Source organism: Protopterus annectens, chromosome 1.part2, assembly GCF_019279795.1.
Source record: "Protopterus annectens isolate FY-2018-M chromosome 1.part2, PAN1.0, whole genome shotgun sequence".
Classification (NCBI taxonomy): domain Eukaryota; kingdom Metazoa; phylum Chordata; order Ceratodontiformes; family Protopteridae; genus Protopterus; species Protopterus annectens.
In genome coordinates, this window is record NC_056727.1 from 310,028,691 (window position 1) to 310,044,901 (window position 16,211).

General features: G+C 42.8%; 1 protein-coding gene across 1 annotated transcript in view; it reads left to right on the top strand.

The window, feature by feature from the left end:
- ESF1 (ESF1 nucleolar pre-rRNA processing protein homolog) overlaps positions 1-16,211 on the top strand; it is a 1,041,566-nt gene that overhangs the window by 374,796 nt on the left and 650,559 nt on the right. The window contains exon 7 of the mRNA XM_044056192.1: positions 5,817-5,934. Coding sequence (XP_043912127.1) covers positions 5,817-5,934 — 118 coding nt within the window. The remainder of the gene's footprint in view (positions 1-5,816; positions 5,935-16,211) is intronic.

Here is a 16,211-nt window from a genome sequence, read left to right on the forward strand (position 1 = left end):
AAACCTATAGTGCAATTTAAATGGGTATATGTTTTGTGCACATGATATAATATTGAAGAGATAGTTGAAGAATACAGGCAAATATTTCCAAAACTTGTGAGGTTAGAGACGGTGTGAAGAATAAACAGGAGTATAAGTGCACATTAGAGATGAGAGGTAGAGTAACAGCTAGCTTTTTAGAGCAAAGAGGAAGATGAGATTAAGAATACAAACCCTTGTGCTGCATCCCATCCAAATACAGAACCCTTTCCATTGCACCCACAAATCTTGACACATACGTTAATAAACTAGAGTTGCTCTTCACACACTTCATAAATAGGCAGACCTACATCTCTATAAATAAATAAATATGTGCAATGCTTCCTTGACTTTATTATTGCAAATTCAGTCAAATAGTACCCCCCCTCCCACCTGGGGTGCCGACATACTTGAGTTTGTCCTCACAATCATAGACCCAGACTGCTTCTTGTCCATTGTCATACTGTAACTGGTTATATCAGATCCCTGAATTATGTCATGCACTATGTACAGTCACAGTACAGGTCAGCAACCAAGCCACCCACCTTCAAAGACTTCTTCAAGGCCAATCTCATTGCTCTCAATGAGGACTTAAGAAGGTTCAACAGTCTCCCCACCAATAGATGAAAATTATTTTATTTAATTACTACTTGATGACCAGGTAAGCGGGCTGTTTTTTTGACATTTTCAGCCATGACCTGGACTTGATTGGTCAGTTAGGAAATTAAAAGTAAATTAGCAGTACAAGATTAAAGAAAAATAACATACAATGTCTCATTCCAAAGGCAGTAAATATAAGTTCATTACAGTATGTGCAACATCTCATTCCAAAGGCAGTAAATATAAGTTCATTACAGTATGTACAAATTATTATTTTGAACACAGGTAGTTATTACAGTTTTTACAGACTGACATACTTGTATTTTAAATTAATTTAGGGTTTGATGGTAGGCTATGCAGTGTCCTTGTAGAAGATGCAGATGATTTCCTCAGCCATTATGAAGTAGTTTCAAAGTAGTTGCTGATTTAATTTCACCAGGCAAAGTATTCAATTAGGCATGCCCTAGATGAGTTTAAGCTCTTTTCTCCTATTTTAGTTTTGAATGGTGAAATGATTAATGTTATCAGACTGGTATTTAAGTCATCCCTAGTGAAACAGTGTGCCAACAGCATAAACCACTGGGTGCCACAATCAGCTCCAAGCAGTTGTCAGAGAAGGCTCTAAGGTCAACAGAGACTAGGCTGAAGACCTGGAAGTTGACTGGAGAGAAAGGACAACCGTTCAAGAAATTACTCAGGGCTGTAGCGCCTCAAGATGAGGAATAGGTGGAGTTGAAGAAGAATGGCAGTGTCTCAAAATAGCATGTTTAACAGCTACAGACCAGATATGCAGCCAAGCAAGGTATGGAAATAAGGTACATAAGGAAAGCTGGTGGTGGAATACATAAGTCCAGGAGGTCATCAAAGGCAAGGAGTGCAGGAAAAAGTGGGAAATAGAAAAGACTGACTAGGCTAGGAAGGAATTTTGGTTGGCTAACAAAAAAGGCTAAGAGAGGAGTTGCAGTTGTAAACATCAAGGCATCTGAGGAGGCACTCTACCAACTTTTGTAAAGTGACTCAGTGTATGGCACCAAGAAAGTCTATCAGGTAGCAAGGCAAAGACAGAAAGATGAAGAAGATAGTCAGACGCTGTTCATAAGGGATGCCAGCAACAACCTGCTCACCAGTCCACAGGACATCAAAGGCAGATAATAGGAGTACTTCCAACAGCTTATGAATGAAGAAAGCAGACACATCCTAGAGTGAGAGAAGATGAGGAACCCACACTAGAAGAAATAAGAAAACACTAAGTAAAAGGAAGTCAGGGAAAGCAGCAGGCTCAGATGAGGTCACAGCAGATATGATAAAGATGTTGGGGTAAGATAGGGGCAAAATATCTCTCAAGGGTACTCTGAAAGAAAGACGTATCCCAGATGACTGGAGAATAAGCATGCTAGAGCCAGTGTTCAAGAACTAAGGGGTCATTCGCAACTCTGAGCAGTATAGAGTTGTTTAATTCCTATCACACTGCATGAAAGTTCCGAAGAGGTTGATTGATAAATGAATATGCACAGTAGTGGAAAGTAAAATGGGAAATGAGCAGTTCAGATTCAGATCAGGATGCAGTACAACTGACCTGATGTTTGCAGTGCGACAGGTACTTGAGAAGAAGCTGGAAGTGAGGTAAGACTCCAACTGGGCAGTCCTGGACATGGAGAAAGCATATGACAAGGTCCCAAGAAAGCTGATATGGGAAATTCTGTTGTGGCTCAAAGTCCCAGAAACATTGGTAGGTTTAGTGTACATAGACCCAGTGACTCAAATATGAACACTGATTGGTTTTGCAGGGGGTTCTCAGTGAGAGTGGGTATGCATCAGGGTTCAGCTTTGAGCCCACTTCTGTTCATATTGATGATGGACTATTAACAAACAAGTTGGAAAGGGACAGGTCAGCAAAGTTGCTGTCTGCAGATGATGTGGCATTACAGACAGACTCTAGGCAAGAACTAAAGGGTAGGAAAATGGAATACAAAGCTGAAGAAAAACAAATTCTTCTGAGGGATCTGTATTAAAAACAAATACAACATTATAAGGAAGAGCTTCTAGCCCTAAAGAATAAAACAGAAATTCACTGTGTTAAAATTGTCCTCCGTCAGGTTAGCTGAGGACAATTGGCTTGGGTTTATGATCAAATCCTATAGAGTTAACTGTGAGCTAAAAATTTATACATCTGCAAAGGATTATCTCAAGACATTCTTATGTTATGTAGAAGCAATACCCCGCATTGTACTGACGTTATTTGTAATGATATCAACCAAGCAGACCCTAAAGGTATAGCTAAAATATTCTTGAAGTTAAATTCAGTTCCAGCTTCTCCCTCTGCCATTTCCTAACTTCCTAATACAAAGCATCCATTCTCTACTGCCCCCCTTCTGTAAGTATTACAGGACAGATACTAAAAGTGCTTTCTCAAGACCAGAAATACCAGCTGTGTTCATCAAAATAACATAGTGGGCCACCTTCCTGTCAGTGTAAAACTCAAAAACTATTCAATTATAGCATCTTCACCAAATGTATACCAGAAGTAGTATATCATATAGCAGAGGAACCCTAATCGTTTAGTGTCCATGGAGAAGATGAAAGAATGCACAGAAGAAACAGAGGGCATCTGTTCCAGATTAAAGTGTCTAAAGAAAAGGAGATGTTGCAACCACAGGTAGCAAAAGAGTACACATGTGTGTAAGAAACTTGTGAGAATCTAGATTCAAGATGCAAGCATCTGTTTCACATAGATGAGAGGCAACTTGGAACTCCCACAGAGATGTATCTTGGATGATGTCAGGCCAAAAACTAATAGTCGTTTTAGAATTTCAAGATATGGAAATTATCCGAGTTATGTGGACAGTTTATATGTATAGCTGGCCAGTGACATGCTAGAAGTACTTTTAACTGTGGCATGAATGTATATTACTGTACAACCACCTTGGAAATTGAGTCTCTGTTTTCCTATAGAAAAGGGAAATGCTGCACATGTTGTCTTTTAAGACCGAGTGACACTGCTCTTGAGAAATTTGTCATGTATTCTGTTGCTCAGCACTCAACACTCTCATTAAAGCCCTTGTGGAGACTGCTGCTACAGCTAGGTCTGCGTTGCTTATGAGCACCCTAAGTATCATAAGTGATACAGGATAATTGTAGTTGAAGTTTAACACAAGATTATGAAGATTCTCATAGCTAATCTGCTGATCCCGTCTTCCAGTTTAGAGTGGCATTTGTTTTTTTCTCTGGTTAAGATTGTCACACTGTTTTAGTACTGTTTTCTTCTGGAGGTCTCTTGTGAGAAGAAACTGAGACAGACTGAAACCCATCCCTTCCTTTCATTAAATTGTCATTTCATCTGAGTGGGACCCTACCATTGAGAAATGTCTGAAAACCTTTAGAGTACAACTTGATTGATTGATTTAGTACCTGCTGATAACCATACTGTCAAAGAACATGAGGTAATCAGGGTAGCCATTTGAAATGTCAGGACATGCTAGAACAAAAAGTAAGTTTAAAAGAGAAGAGCTATTTTCAAGATTCACTGTTCTTGTGTGTTTTGTCTCTCTCTCTTTTTTTTCCAGCTTGTCGGCACTCTGCATTTTGAGTGCCAACATTTCAATGTGGAGCTTGCAGTCAGTGCTATGAGTAAGTACTTTTTCTTCTGTCACTCGAGTGCTTTTCTGAGTTTCATCTTTCTGTACTCTTGTCTCTGCAGTATACATGAAAAGAGGCATTGTAATATATTTATTCTTGAAGCCAGCTTGTTTTTAGTTTAGCTAGTTGGTGAGTATGTTAAAAAAATGAGTCTCTTGTTATTTTCTGGGCCGTCTCAACAGCTTGATTGGCACCTTCTTCCTAAATTTACCTATTTTCTGCTATAGTCTTACAATATGTTATGAGATTTCCTTCTAAATTTCCTCATAGCCTTATTGCATTACAGCAGGGGCCTTTGTATTAGAACATTACCCCACCGTGATTTTTGCGCAGGAATAGGTGTGGCCTGCATGATTGACAGGGCAATCCTGTGTGATGTTGCATGGTAATCATGGGTGAATGACAAGCCATGTAGATTATCAAGTGGCCTGGTGAATATTCATCATATGATTGTACTTTGGTGCATACCACTCAACCTGTTAGAGGAAGAAATCTGGACAAAGCCACCAATAATGGGAGTACAAAGGCCCGAAAATATGGACACTTTTTAAATATTTCTCTTACCAACTTAGAAAATTAATAGAATAACAGTTTTTGCATCAGCATGAATTTTTTGAAGGGTATGAAGCCTGAAACTCAAATGTCTGTCGTTATTTTCTGACACTAATCCTGAATAATTTGCCAGTGATTTGCGAGAAAACTACAATTGTATGACAAACAGAACAAAAGTATGAGGCAAAAATTTGTACACTTGAGAGGTATGCTTTGGTGTTCTTGAAATAGGACAATTGCAAGGGAGTTTTTCAGTATGGAGTTAAACTCAATATGTACTATATGTTTGTACAGGAATTGCTTTAGCAGGGGGGCGAGCCCCTCCTGCACCTCCCCCCCATGTTTCTTTACATTTGTTTTGTAGGAATTGGTTTTACTGGGGGGGGGGGAACCCCCTTCACCCACCATGTTTCTTTAATATACTGTTCAGCAGTAATTGCTTTATGCAAGGTGGGGGGGGGGGGGGTGCTTGCCATGTTACAGAAGCAACATGAAAGTGCAGTTTTCTACCAGATGTCACAGCTGCTTAGGTTCTTGCCTCGTGTGAGTTGCATTCAGGTTGTAGTCAGAAGTGTGAGGCATTTACTGTTTGCATTGTACAGTATTGCATAATATCGGTGCACAGTGAACGGTGATAGAATAGCAGATGAATCATTGTTAAAGTGTACTTTTTATAATATATTGCATTCCGTTTTTTGTTATGTAGGTAACAGCTAATATACGTACATTTCAATATTCTATACTTTGGATTTACGTACTGCGCACTTACAGCAGCGGCCAGATTCAACTGTTTTGAAAGTCTTACATATTCATTTTAATGTCGAAGGTCTTCACATGTTTATTCAGAGTAATACTAGCAAAAACTGTCATACGTAGGGTGGTGGGTGGAGTTTGTGCGGTCCTTGCTACTGCACATCTGGTGGTGTAGTGTTCTAATACAAAACCCAACAGGGTCTGTTCTCTTTCAGGATTACTGCATGGTGTCTGAGCTGTTAATTTCTGTGTTTTAGGTTCATTCCAGATGATGTTACATTTGATGAAAAACCCAAAGATGTGGTAACAGATGTTGACCTGTCTTCATATGCACCAAAACTGTTTACTTCAGCAGTTGCATCAGGAACATCAAAGGTAACTTTCTAGCAATGCAAAAATCTTTATTTACATTACTAATTTTTTTTCATCCACAAAATCAGAATGTTTTCATACAGCTCAGATATAGTAGAAGAAAAGGTTTATATTTGGCTTTCTGTTTTGAGTATTCATTTAAGGGTTATCGTTCATTTAATTCTCATGTTTTTGGAAATTGCTCATTGCTTTGTTTTATCCATTTTAAGTGTAGTATAGTCTTCAGTCAATGCACTTTCTTGGAAACAGCAGAAATTGGAAGACGACTGGGATGATGATTTCTGATTATCGGAGATATTGCTAGACTACCATGTCAGTTTTTTAAATATCTGAAGGTGAAACTTGGAATATTTCTGTACTGATGGGGAAAGCAGGGTGTCAAATGCAGCTTTCTTCCTAAATCCTTCAACTTGTTCAGTTAATAGACTGCTGCAGCTCTTCCCTTAACTAGGCCTTTTATCTTTGCAGCATGTGCACATTTGGCATCATTTGACGTAACCTCACTTGGCAATTTGTATTACACTTAAGTTCATAGATGTTCATCGTGTTTCACTGTTGCAGTCATTAGACTTGGGTTATCCTGCTGGCAGGTGACCCGAGTTCCAAAGTCTTGGTCCGGCGTCGGTTGCTGTCGCCTCTTCCCTGACGTCAGTGTGCCAGGGGTATAAAAGTTGCAACTGACGCCATTTTCTTCAGTCTTTCTTGCTGCGTGGTGCCCGAAGCAAAAGCAGTTCGCAAGTGCCAGTCGGCTGACTCCTGAGATTTTCAAAATTGAGTTTCAGAACCGAAGTCTTCAATAAAGCTAAGTACCCTGTTGGGGAAACTTTTTCTTGCTCCAGACCAATGTCAGTAAAAGTTAATAATTGTATTTCTTGTGGGAAGCAAATACCTCGTAAGGACTTTCACTCTTACTGTATTCCTTGCCTAGGCCCTGACCACGACGTTACTAGTTGTCGATTTTGTGCTAGATTCAATAAACGCACTATTAAACGTCGGTTTGATTTTGCTCTACATTATTTTGGCCGAAGGTTTAATTACATAATGCCGTCGGAACAACCGACGACCGGAATTTATAAAAAACGCAAAGACAAAGAAAAGGACAGGCATCCGAGGTCCAAAACCGACGACAAAGCCTCTTCTAGGCTATTTGCCGGTTCGCCGATTCTCAGTGAGGTGCTTTCACAGCCCCTGACACCCGCTACCTCAGAACCACAGGCCGTAACTGACAGCCACGTGGAGACACCGAGGCTTGTGGAAACTCAAGGTATTGGGTCTACGGAAACTATACCCTCAGATGGGTCTGGAGCCGCTGAGCAGGCATCGGCTTCTGAGGGTGTTTCCAGACCTTCACAGCTTACAATTAAGCCCACTACAGCAGCAAAGGCAAAGTCAAAAACACCATTAAAGACAAAGAAACAAGTACAGCATTCTCCAGAACAGTCATCCATGCCAAAGAAACAGATGCTTAAAATGGCCAAAGACCTAATTACTTTAATCAGGGGTTCCCATCCCCCTCCTGACAAAAGGCCTAGGCAAGACACTGATGATTCCTCTGATCAGGTTTCCATTTCCTCTGATTCCTCTTCTTATCAGGGATATTCTCTCCCTCCCTATGAGGACTCTGATGCAGAAGAGTCCGTACCTTCAGTCTCTCCGCCTGAGGATTATTCTTTTGCAGAAACCCTGCACACCATGAGGGAGCATTTCCACTGGGAGAGCCAGGATTATTCAGAATCCAAGAAAAGGCTCAGAGACTTCCTTTTATTGCCTCAGCACAGGCCCCTGGCTATCCCCCCTGTGCTTGATATTTTTTTCTGAATCCAGTCTGTCTCCTGATTCTTTACCCCCTGCACCAGTCAAGCCAGACAGGTACTACAGAGTCCCTGACTCTCATAAATTTCTTTACAAAAACCCTGCTGCAGACCCAGAAACAATTTCTCAGGGTCCTAAAGGGGTTAAGGCTTCCACTGCTAAAAATCCTGTCCCCTCGGATAGGGATTCCAGAGCTCTGGACAGATGGGGGAAAAAGTTTGCACTTCTGCTACTTTAGCTGTAAGAGCTTTAAACTGTCAGTTTCACATGCTTAAATATCAACAGTACCTCATGCCATTGTTAAAACAGAAAATGGTTTCAAATACAGAAAGTCCTGACAGTAAGGAAATGCAGGATTTATTGCATGCAGTTGAATAAGTGGGAAAGCATACTCTGCAATGTGGTTTTGATTCATTAGAGGCTTCTTGTAGAGCCGCAGTTACAGGCTCTGTTATTCGAAGGCATGCTTGGTTGAAAGAACAAAGTTTACCTGACCATGTTAAAATAAAATTATTGGATGCTCCATTACAGCATGATACTTTTGGTCTTAAGGCAGAAGAGGTGTTAAAGAAAATGGAGGATAAAGCAAAGTCAATGCAGACAGTGAAAGATTTCTTACAGGTTCAACCACCTAGATTTAGCAGAAACTGGCCTTCAAAAAATTGGTCCTTTCCAGTGTCAGACAGGCCACAAAGAGGCAGATGCAGACGCCAAAGAGGCAGATCTCAGCCCCAAGGCTCCTACAGACCTAAACAATGGGGTGCTTCACCCCCCCAAAGGAGGGGAAGACAAATCACAACCTTATAGGAAACAGTCCCAATGACTTCCCTCTGCAAATGCCAAGCACTTACCTTTTGACAGCACCCCTAGGGGGAAAGCTAGCACTTTTCTTAAAAAATTGGCACATGATCACCCAGGGCCAATGGGTGTTGAATATTGTTTCTCAGGGTTACAGGTTCCACTTCCACACGCTTCCAAAACCAAAAGGTATGCCAGACCTGCCACAAAACCAATGGGCAGAGGCACAAAACAGATTGCTGCTCTTATGGACATGGGAGCTATTCAAAAAGTTCCACAGCAAGAACAGGGACAAGGATTTTACTCAAGACTTTTCTTAGTACCCAGAAAGGACAAAGTCTGGAGACCAATACTGGACCTGTCAATCCTAAATACTTTCCTGGATGTTCCAAAATTCAAAATGTTAACACTACAGCAACTTCTGCCCATGCTGGGCAAGAAGGCTTGGCTAGTTACTTTGGACCTCAAGGAGGCATACCTGCATGTCCCAATCAGACAATCTTGCAGAAGATACCTCAGATTCATAGCAGGCTCAATGCATTACCAATTCTCTGCACTGCCCTTTGGCTTAACTACTGCGCCCAGGGTCTTCACAAAATGCCTGGCACCAGTAATTGCATTTTGCAGACAAAAAGGAATTCAAATATATCCCTACTTGGACGACTGCCTTATTCAAGCAGAGAGCAAGGACATTCTTCTAAAGCATCTGGCGTTTGTAAAAAGTTTGCTAATTTGCCTAGGGTACACAGTAAACGAAAAGAAATCAAAACTAGTGCCCTCTCAAGAGATAATATTCCTGGGTGCAAGCTTAAATACAGCTGCCCAGATGGCTTATCTCACGCCAGACAAACAAAGGCAACTGACTCATTATTTTCAAATGATGGCAACAAAAACCCAGCTCCCTGCAAGAAAAATTCTGCAGGCCCTGAGCTTCATGGCATCCTGCATTCTACTAATTCCATATGCAAAACTGCGTATGAGGAAACTACAATGGTATCTAAAAAGTGTTTGAACTCAGCATTGTCACAGCCTGGAGACAATCATAACTTTAATTCCCTGCCTACAACAGGAGTTTCGATGGTGGTCCCCAGACCTGTCACCACAACAAGCGACAGCCTTTCACCTTACCCACAGCCAGGCAGACAATAACAACGGATGCATCGGATTATGCCTGGGGGGCACATATGGCAGGAAAATGTATTCAGGGCACATGGCCCAAGGAACAAATGCATCTTCACATCAATCAAAAAGAGATGCTAGCTGTACAGAATGCCCTGACAGCTTTCAAAGACCTAATACATCCAGGGCAACTATTAATAAAGACGGACAATACCACAGTTATGTGGTACATAAACAAGCAAGGGGACACACATTCCTACCCCTTATGCAGACAAGCCATGACTTTGTGGAACACAGTACTGACCTATCAAGTACCTCTGCAGGCACAATTCCTGCCAGGAACAAAAAATACACTGGCAGACGAACTAAGCATAAATCTCATGGATCTTCACGAATGGAAGCTAAATCCACAAGTGTTCAGCATGGTAGTGAGGAAATGGGGACGCCCAGACATAGATCTTTTTGCCTCCCCTCACAATTACCAAATACAGAAATTTTGCACAAAAACTTATCACTCTCAAGCATGGAAAGTGGATGCTCTATCATTCAGCTGGAAAGGCCTGACAGTCTATGCCTTCCCTCCGATGCCTCTTCTCACCAAGGTGCTACTAAAAGTCAGACAAGAAAGGCCAAAAATTATCCTGATTGCACCAGACTGGCACCCAATCCTAAAGAGTTTGTCTCAAGGCCCAGCTTGGCTTCTACCTCAAATTCCTCATCTTCTGACACAACAAAACAATCAGATTCTGCACAGTCAACTCAGAACCTTAAACCTGGCAGCATGGCAGATAATGTAGCCACTCAGACTGCACCTCTCTCTAAAGCTATTAAGGATGTCATTTTAGAAGCCAGGAGGCCCAGCACAAGAAATCTTATGCAGAGAAATGGAAGAGATTCTGTGCTTGGAACCAGGCACAAGGGCTCAAACCACTTGTCCCTAATATACCTCAGATTTTACAATACCTAACTGAGATGCTGGACAAAGGTTTATCTTTCTCATCTATTAAAATCCATGTCTCTGCCATTTCAGCTCATTACAATACAGAACCTCCTATTTTTTCACATCCTTTACTACGACAGTACCTCAGAGGGGCAAAAAATATAAGACCCCCAAGGAGAGCACCAGTACCTACTTGGGACCTCAATTTTGTTTTAGAAAAACTCACACTGCCTCCTTTTGAACCAGCCAGCACAGCTGATCTAAAATTCTTGTCATGGACAACTGCTGTGCTCCTAGCAATAACTTCAGCAAGAAGAGTCTCAGAGTTATAGGCATTAATGACTGTGGAACCTTTACTCATTTTTCATCAGGACAGGGTTTCTCTTAGGACAAACCCAACATTCATGCCAAAAGTGGTCTCCAATGTGACCTTAAACCAAACCATTCATTTACCTACTTTTTACCCAAATCCCCAGAATAAAGGGGAGAGACTTCTGCACGCTTTGGATATACACAGACAGCTACAGTTCTACTTGGACAAAACAAAAGCTTTCAGAAAAACTGAGCAACTGTTTGTAGCATATGCTACAGGATCACTAGGAAAGCCTATTACAAAGCAGACAATCTCGAAATGGATAGGACACTGCATCCGCTTCTGTTATGCACAACATGGCAAATCAGTGCCCAAGAGCATTAGGCCTCATTCTACCAGAGCAGCAGCCACTTCAGCAGCTTTCCTCAGAGTAGAGGAGTACCAACCAAAGACATTTTAGAAGCTGCAACCTGGAGCTCAGTGCACACTTTCACCAAGCACTACCACTTACCTCTCTTCTCTAAATCCAGAGCAGGCTTTGCCACTGCAGTTCTGCAGGGCTTGTTAGCCTCGCCAAATCCAATTTAGACCCAGCCACCCAACCTCAGCTTTGGGATTCTACCCAAGTGTAATGACTGAAACAGTGAAACACGATGAACATAGTACAGTTGTGTACCTACCATAAATGTAGATGTTCGAGTTTATTCACTGTTGCAGTCCAAGTTACCCACCCACCAACCCCCTTTTTTCATTGCTGGGACTTTTCTGTACTTCTCATCTCTATACTACCTATGTGGTGTATTTGCTTGTAGATGAAGGAAATGTTTATAGTAATATATGCATGTTTTTTGGCATAATTTTATCTTTCCAGCCTTCCTATCTGGGGGCACCTGACATGTGGGGCAAGAAAAACTGAAGAAAATGGCGTCGGTTGCAACTTTTATACCCCTGGCGCACTGACATCAGGGAAGAGACGACAGCAACCGACGCCGGACCAAGACTTTGGAACTCGGGCCGACTGCGGGTCGCCTGCCAGCAGGATAACCCAAGTGTAATGACTGCAACAGTGAATACACTCGAACATCTACATTTATGGTAGGTACACAACTGTACTTTCTGTACTAGGCTAATGGCCCTGGAGCCTTTACAAGCCTAGTCCATAGGATTACCCTGGCATCGTGCCACCCGACCTTAGTTCCCAGTGCCTCTGTAGAGTAGAGCCACCGGAGTGATCTCGGAGTGAATTTTCTATTTCCCATCCACTTATCAAGATTTCTCTTGAAGAGGGCCAGTGAGGTGCTCTGCTTGACCTGTATGGGAAGTATATTCCATAGTATGGGCAGTCTCTGGGTTATGAACCTGTCCCTCCAGCATGTTCTGTTGATTGTGGTAATGAGGTTGAGGTCTCTGGAGCGTGTGGTGCAGAGGGATTGGAATTTCTTTAGATGTAGCATTTCTAACCGAGCTGGGTCAAACATGGCTCTGTAAGTCAAGCAGAGATCGCCTCAAAGTAGGCAATATTAGACAGAGAATAGTTGGAGTTTGAGTCTGTCCATATAGGACAAGTGTTTAAGGCCTAGGACCCTCTTTGTGAGGTACTTTTATGGCCTCTCCAGTTGTTGCAGGTGTCTAGTGAGGTACATGCCAACTGGGGCATTATACTCGATGATTGGCCTAATGAGGGAAGAGTAGAGGGAGACAGTGACCTCTTTCTTCCTGTATGCAAAACCCTTAGTAATGAGATGTGCCACATAGAAGGACTTTCTGACCACAGTGGCAATGTGGTGGTCAAAAGAGAGGTTGCTGTCAGCCTGTATTCCCAGATATCTTATAACACCTTCTGTGTTCAGTGGAATACTATCAATGTGGTAATTCAAGGGAACCGAGTTTTTCCCAAGGGGGATGACGACACATTTTTTGACATTGAGCTTAAGGCCATGGTTCTGACACCAGTCGTTGGTCTCAGTGAGGCCTTTCTGTAGGATGTCATCATCAGTTGGGGAGTTAATAATATCTCCCAACTTGCAATCGTCTGCAAACTTTGTCAGCCAGAGTCCCTTTGTGTTGGCCTGGACTTCAGAGAAGTAGATACCAAACAGGAGAGGACCCAGGACCGAACCCTGTGGGACTCCACAAGTAACTGGTCTGCAGTCTAACTTGGAGTCAGCTACTTTCACACTGTGGGTTCTATCTGTGAGCCAGTTTGCAACCCACCTAGTGATATAGGGGTTGATGCCTAGCTTAATGAGTTTTTCTATGATTGCTGAGTGGGGAATGGTATCAAAGGATTTGGACAGATCAAGGTAGGCTGTATGAACCACCTTGCCTTCATCCACAGCTCTGGTGACTGACTCAAAGAAGTTGAGCAGGCATGATCTACCCTTCACAAAACCAAATTATGTAGGATCCAGAGTTTGGAGACTCCCTATATCCTTGTTTATTAGGTCCAAGATGATGCATTCCATAGCTTTGCATATCAGACTCGTCAGGCTAATGGGGCGATAGTTCCCAGGGTCTGTAGTCGCACCTCCTTTGTGGAGAGGGATGACTGTAGCAATGCGCCATTTGGTATGGACAAAGCGTGAGGTGAGGCTGTGATTGAACAGGGCACACAGATGAGGTGCCAGTTCACTCTGTAGTTCATGTAGAAGACAGCCAGGGATATTGTCAGGTCCCGTAGAAGCTGTATTCTTGGCCTTGGCCTTTTTTAATCTGTGCAGCAGTAATACTGGGTGCCTGGCAATTTGCTGATATTGTGATTGGTCCTTTGGGGGGAGGGTAAAGTTGGCACTGAATCTGTCGGCCAGTATATTGGCAATATCTGGTGGCTCTGTATAGGAGTACCATAGTGCAGTAGCTCAGAGAAAATCTGGGTATTGCTGTGGAGATTCTTTACATAGCTATAGAAGGCCTTGTGGTTGTCGTTACTTTCTGCTGCAATTCTGTTTTCATAGCTAGCTTTAGAGGGTTTGATGAGGGATCTCAACTTTTTGTTGAGGCTGATAAGGGAGTTTTTCCAGTCTTGGGACTTTACCTTATTCCGCCTCAGTTTCCTCCTTCTGTTGTTGAGTTTCTTTATGGCAGGGGACCACCAGATTGGCTTCCTTTTTTTGGAGGAGAGTGTCTTAGGTCTATTGGGTATGGCAAAATCTATGCATTTGTGTACGTGTTCATATAGTGCATCGGTGTATGATTCAGCGGTCATGCAACTATTCTCCATTTGCATGGGTGCCATGAAGTCAGCCACCTCTGTTTGTAGGAGTCCAACCTTAGCTTTGGAGAAGTTTTTCATGGTGGTTACCTTTGTTTTGGGGGGGGATGTGGATTTCCAAGGTGATTAGTTTGTGTCAGATCTAACCTGGGAGTAGTTGACTATTGGTGTAGAGCAACGGTCGCCCATGTTAGTAATGACCAGATCAAGGATGTTGCTACCTCTAGTGGGGGTAAGAACGACCTGGTCCAAGGCATTGGAATTAATGAATTCCAGGAAACGTTGGGCAAGTGTATTGGTACATGAGTAGTTTTCCCAGTTAATGGAGGGGTAGTTGAAGTCGCCCAGTATGAGTGTGTTAGGTTGGACCCTAATATTTTCCAGGGTGCTTAGGAACGTGGAGTGTGAGTCTTGGGACATGGTTGGGACCTATAGCAGGCTACAACCTGAATCGCTGTGTTACCCAACATTAGCTGCACCTGAAGTTTCTCAGATGTGTTATGTTGGGCTACCAATCTAGAGGTGTGCGCATCCTTTTTTGAATATGGAAACACCACCTTCTTTGGAGCTTTGGTCCACATTCTGAGACCAAAAGGTGTGGAATGAGTTATAGCCTGGTAGCACAGGGGTGCTTTCTGCTGCCTTGAACCAGGTCTCTGTTACAGCACAAATGTTGATGTTCTTCATTTTAAGTAGTGCTTTGAGCGAGTCCATTTTGAGATTTAGACTTCTAGCATTGAGCAGCATGACCCTCATATTGCAGTTGTTTGTAGCTGTTATGGTGGTAATTTGGTCTTTGGAGCACCGCCTAAAAAAGGCACTAGAGGGGTGGCAAGAGCCTTGGCCAGTATCCGGAAGCCCAGGGGTGACAGATGCAGGCCATCTTTGGCAAAGCATCGAGGTCCGTCAGTCATGTCATCCCGGGCAGACAGATACTGGATCCCCTTAGAATGACACCAGAAACTTAGCCAGTTGTTGAAATCAGTCATTTTCTGCTTGTACTGTGGTATCATTCTGGGTGATGGTAGGATGCTGCTAAGACGTAGAGTCATACCCACCTGGGCTACATAATCCGAGATCTCCTTCATGTCTCTTTTCATGTAGTCTAGGGAGGTACGTCTCAGGTCATTCACACCCACATGTACAATGACAGAGTCATATTTGTACCTGTTGTTGAGGGACCTGAGTGCGTGTGTTATGTGGCAGATCCTGGTGCCTGACAGGCAGCTGACTGTTACTTTCTTCTTATTCAGCCTAGTGAGTGGGACATCAGTGGGGTCTCACTATCGAGTCACCTATGACTAGTGTGTTGGACATGCTGTTTTGCCTTAGGGACTTTGGTTGAGTGGCACACTGTTTAGGAGAGTTGTGTGTCTCATGATTAGTGTTGTGTTGTGGTGGTCAAGTGCATTTCTGCCTTGGAGGTCTGTGGTGTTTGGGTAGATTTTTATTGAGAGCCTCCATGAAGGTGGGTGTGTAGTTTGTGTTTTTATGTGAAAGCAGTGCTGGTGTGTGTTCTGGAGGGCTATGTGTTCCATATGCTGTGGTGCAAGTGTTGACCTTCTCCTCTTGACCAGCTATTCCGATCTTGGCTGGAGAGTGCGTGGCTTCCAGTTTGGATATACAAGTGCATCTCTCGCAAGTCTGAGTGTTGGGAGGTAAGAGGGGAGGGTTGTCAGTGTACATGAGGCAGTTGCTACATTGCTTGAGGATGCCCAAGTTCACCAGGTTAATAGGAGAAAGCACAGGGAACTGACCTTTAGACATGCCTGGAGGGGTGGGCATTAATAAGTACTGGAGCTGTTTCCTTGTATAACGTTTAGTGCGTAGTTTGTGTGCTACAATAATTGCTACAAGAAGTCTGGTGAAGTGCTAAACTAATAAGCTAGTAAAAGTTTAGGAGAGGAGAGAACTAGCAGATCTAAGGGAAAAATTGAAGAGCAGACTTTGGTGGCATCACTCAGAAGCTTACAAACACTCCTGAATACAGCATATCTGTGTCTGGACTAGACTAGTTGCAGGAAAGGTGGGAAACAAGGACAAATGCGGGCTTTTAAACCAGAAAGCTGAAAGAGATAGAAAAACTG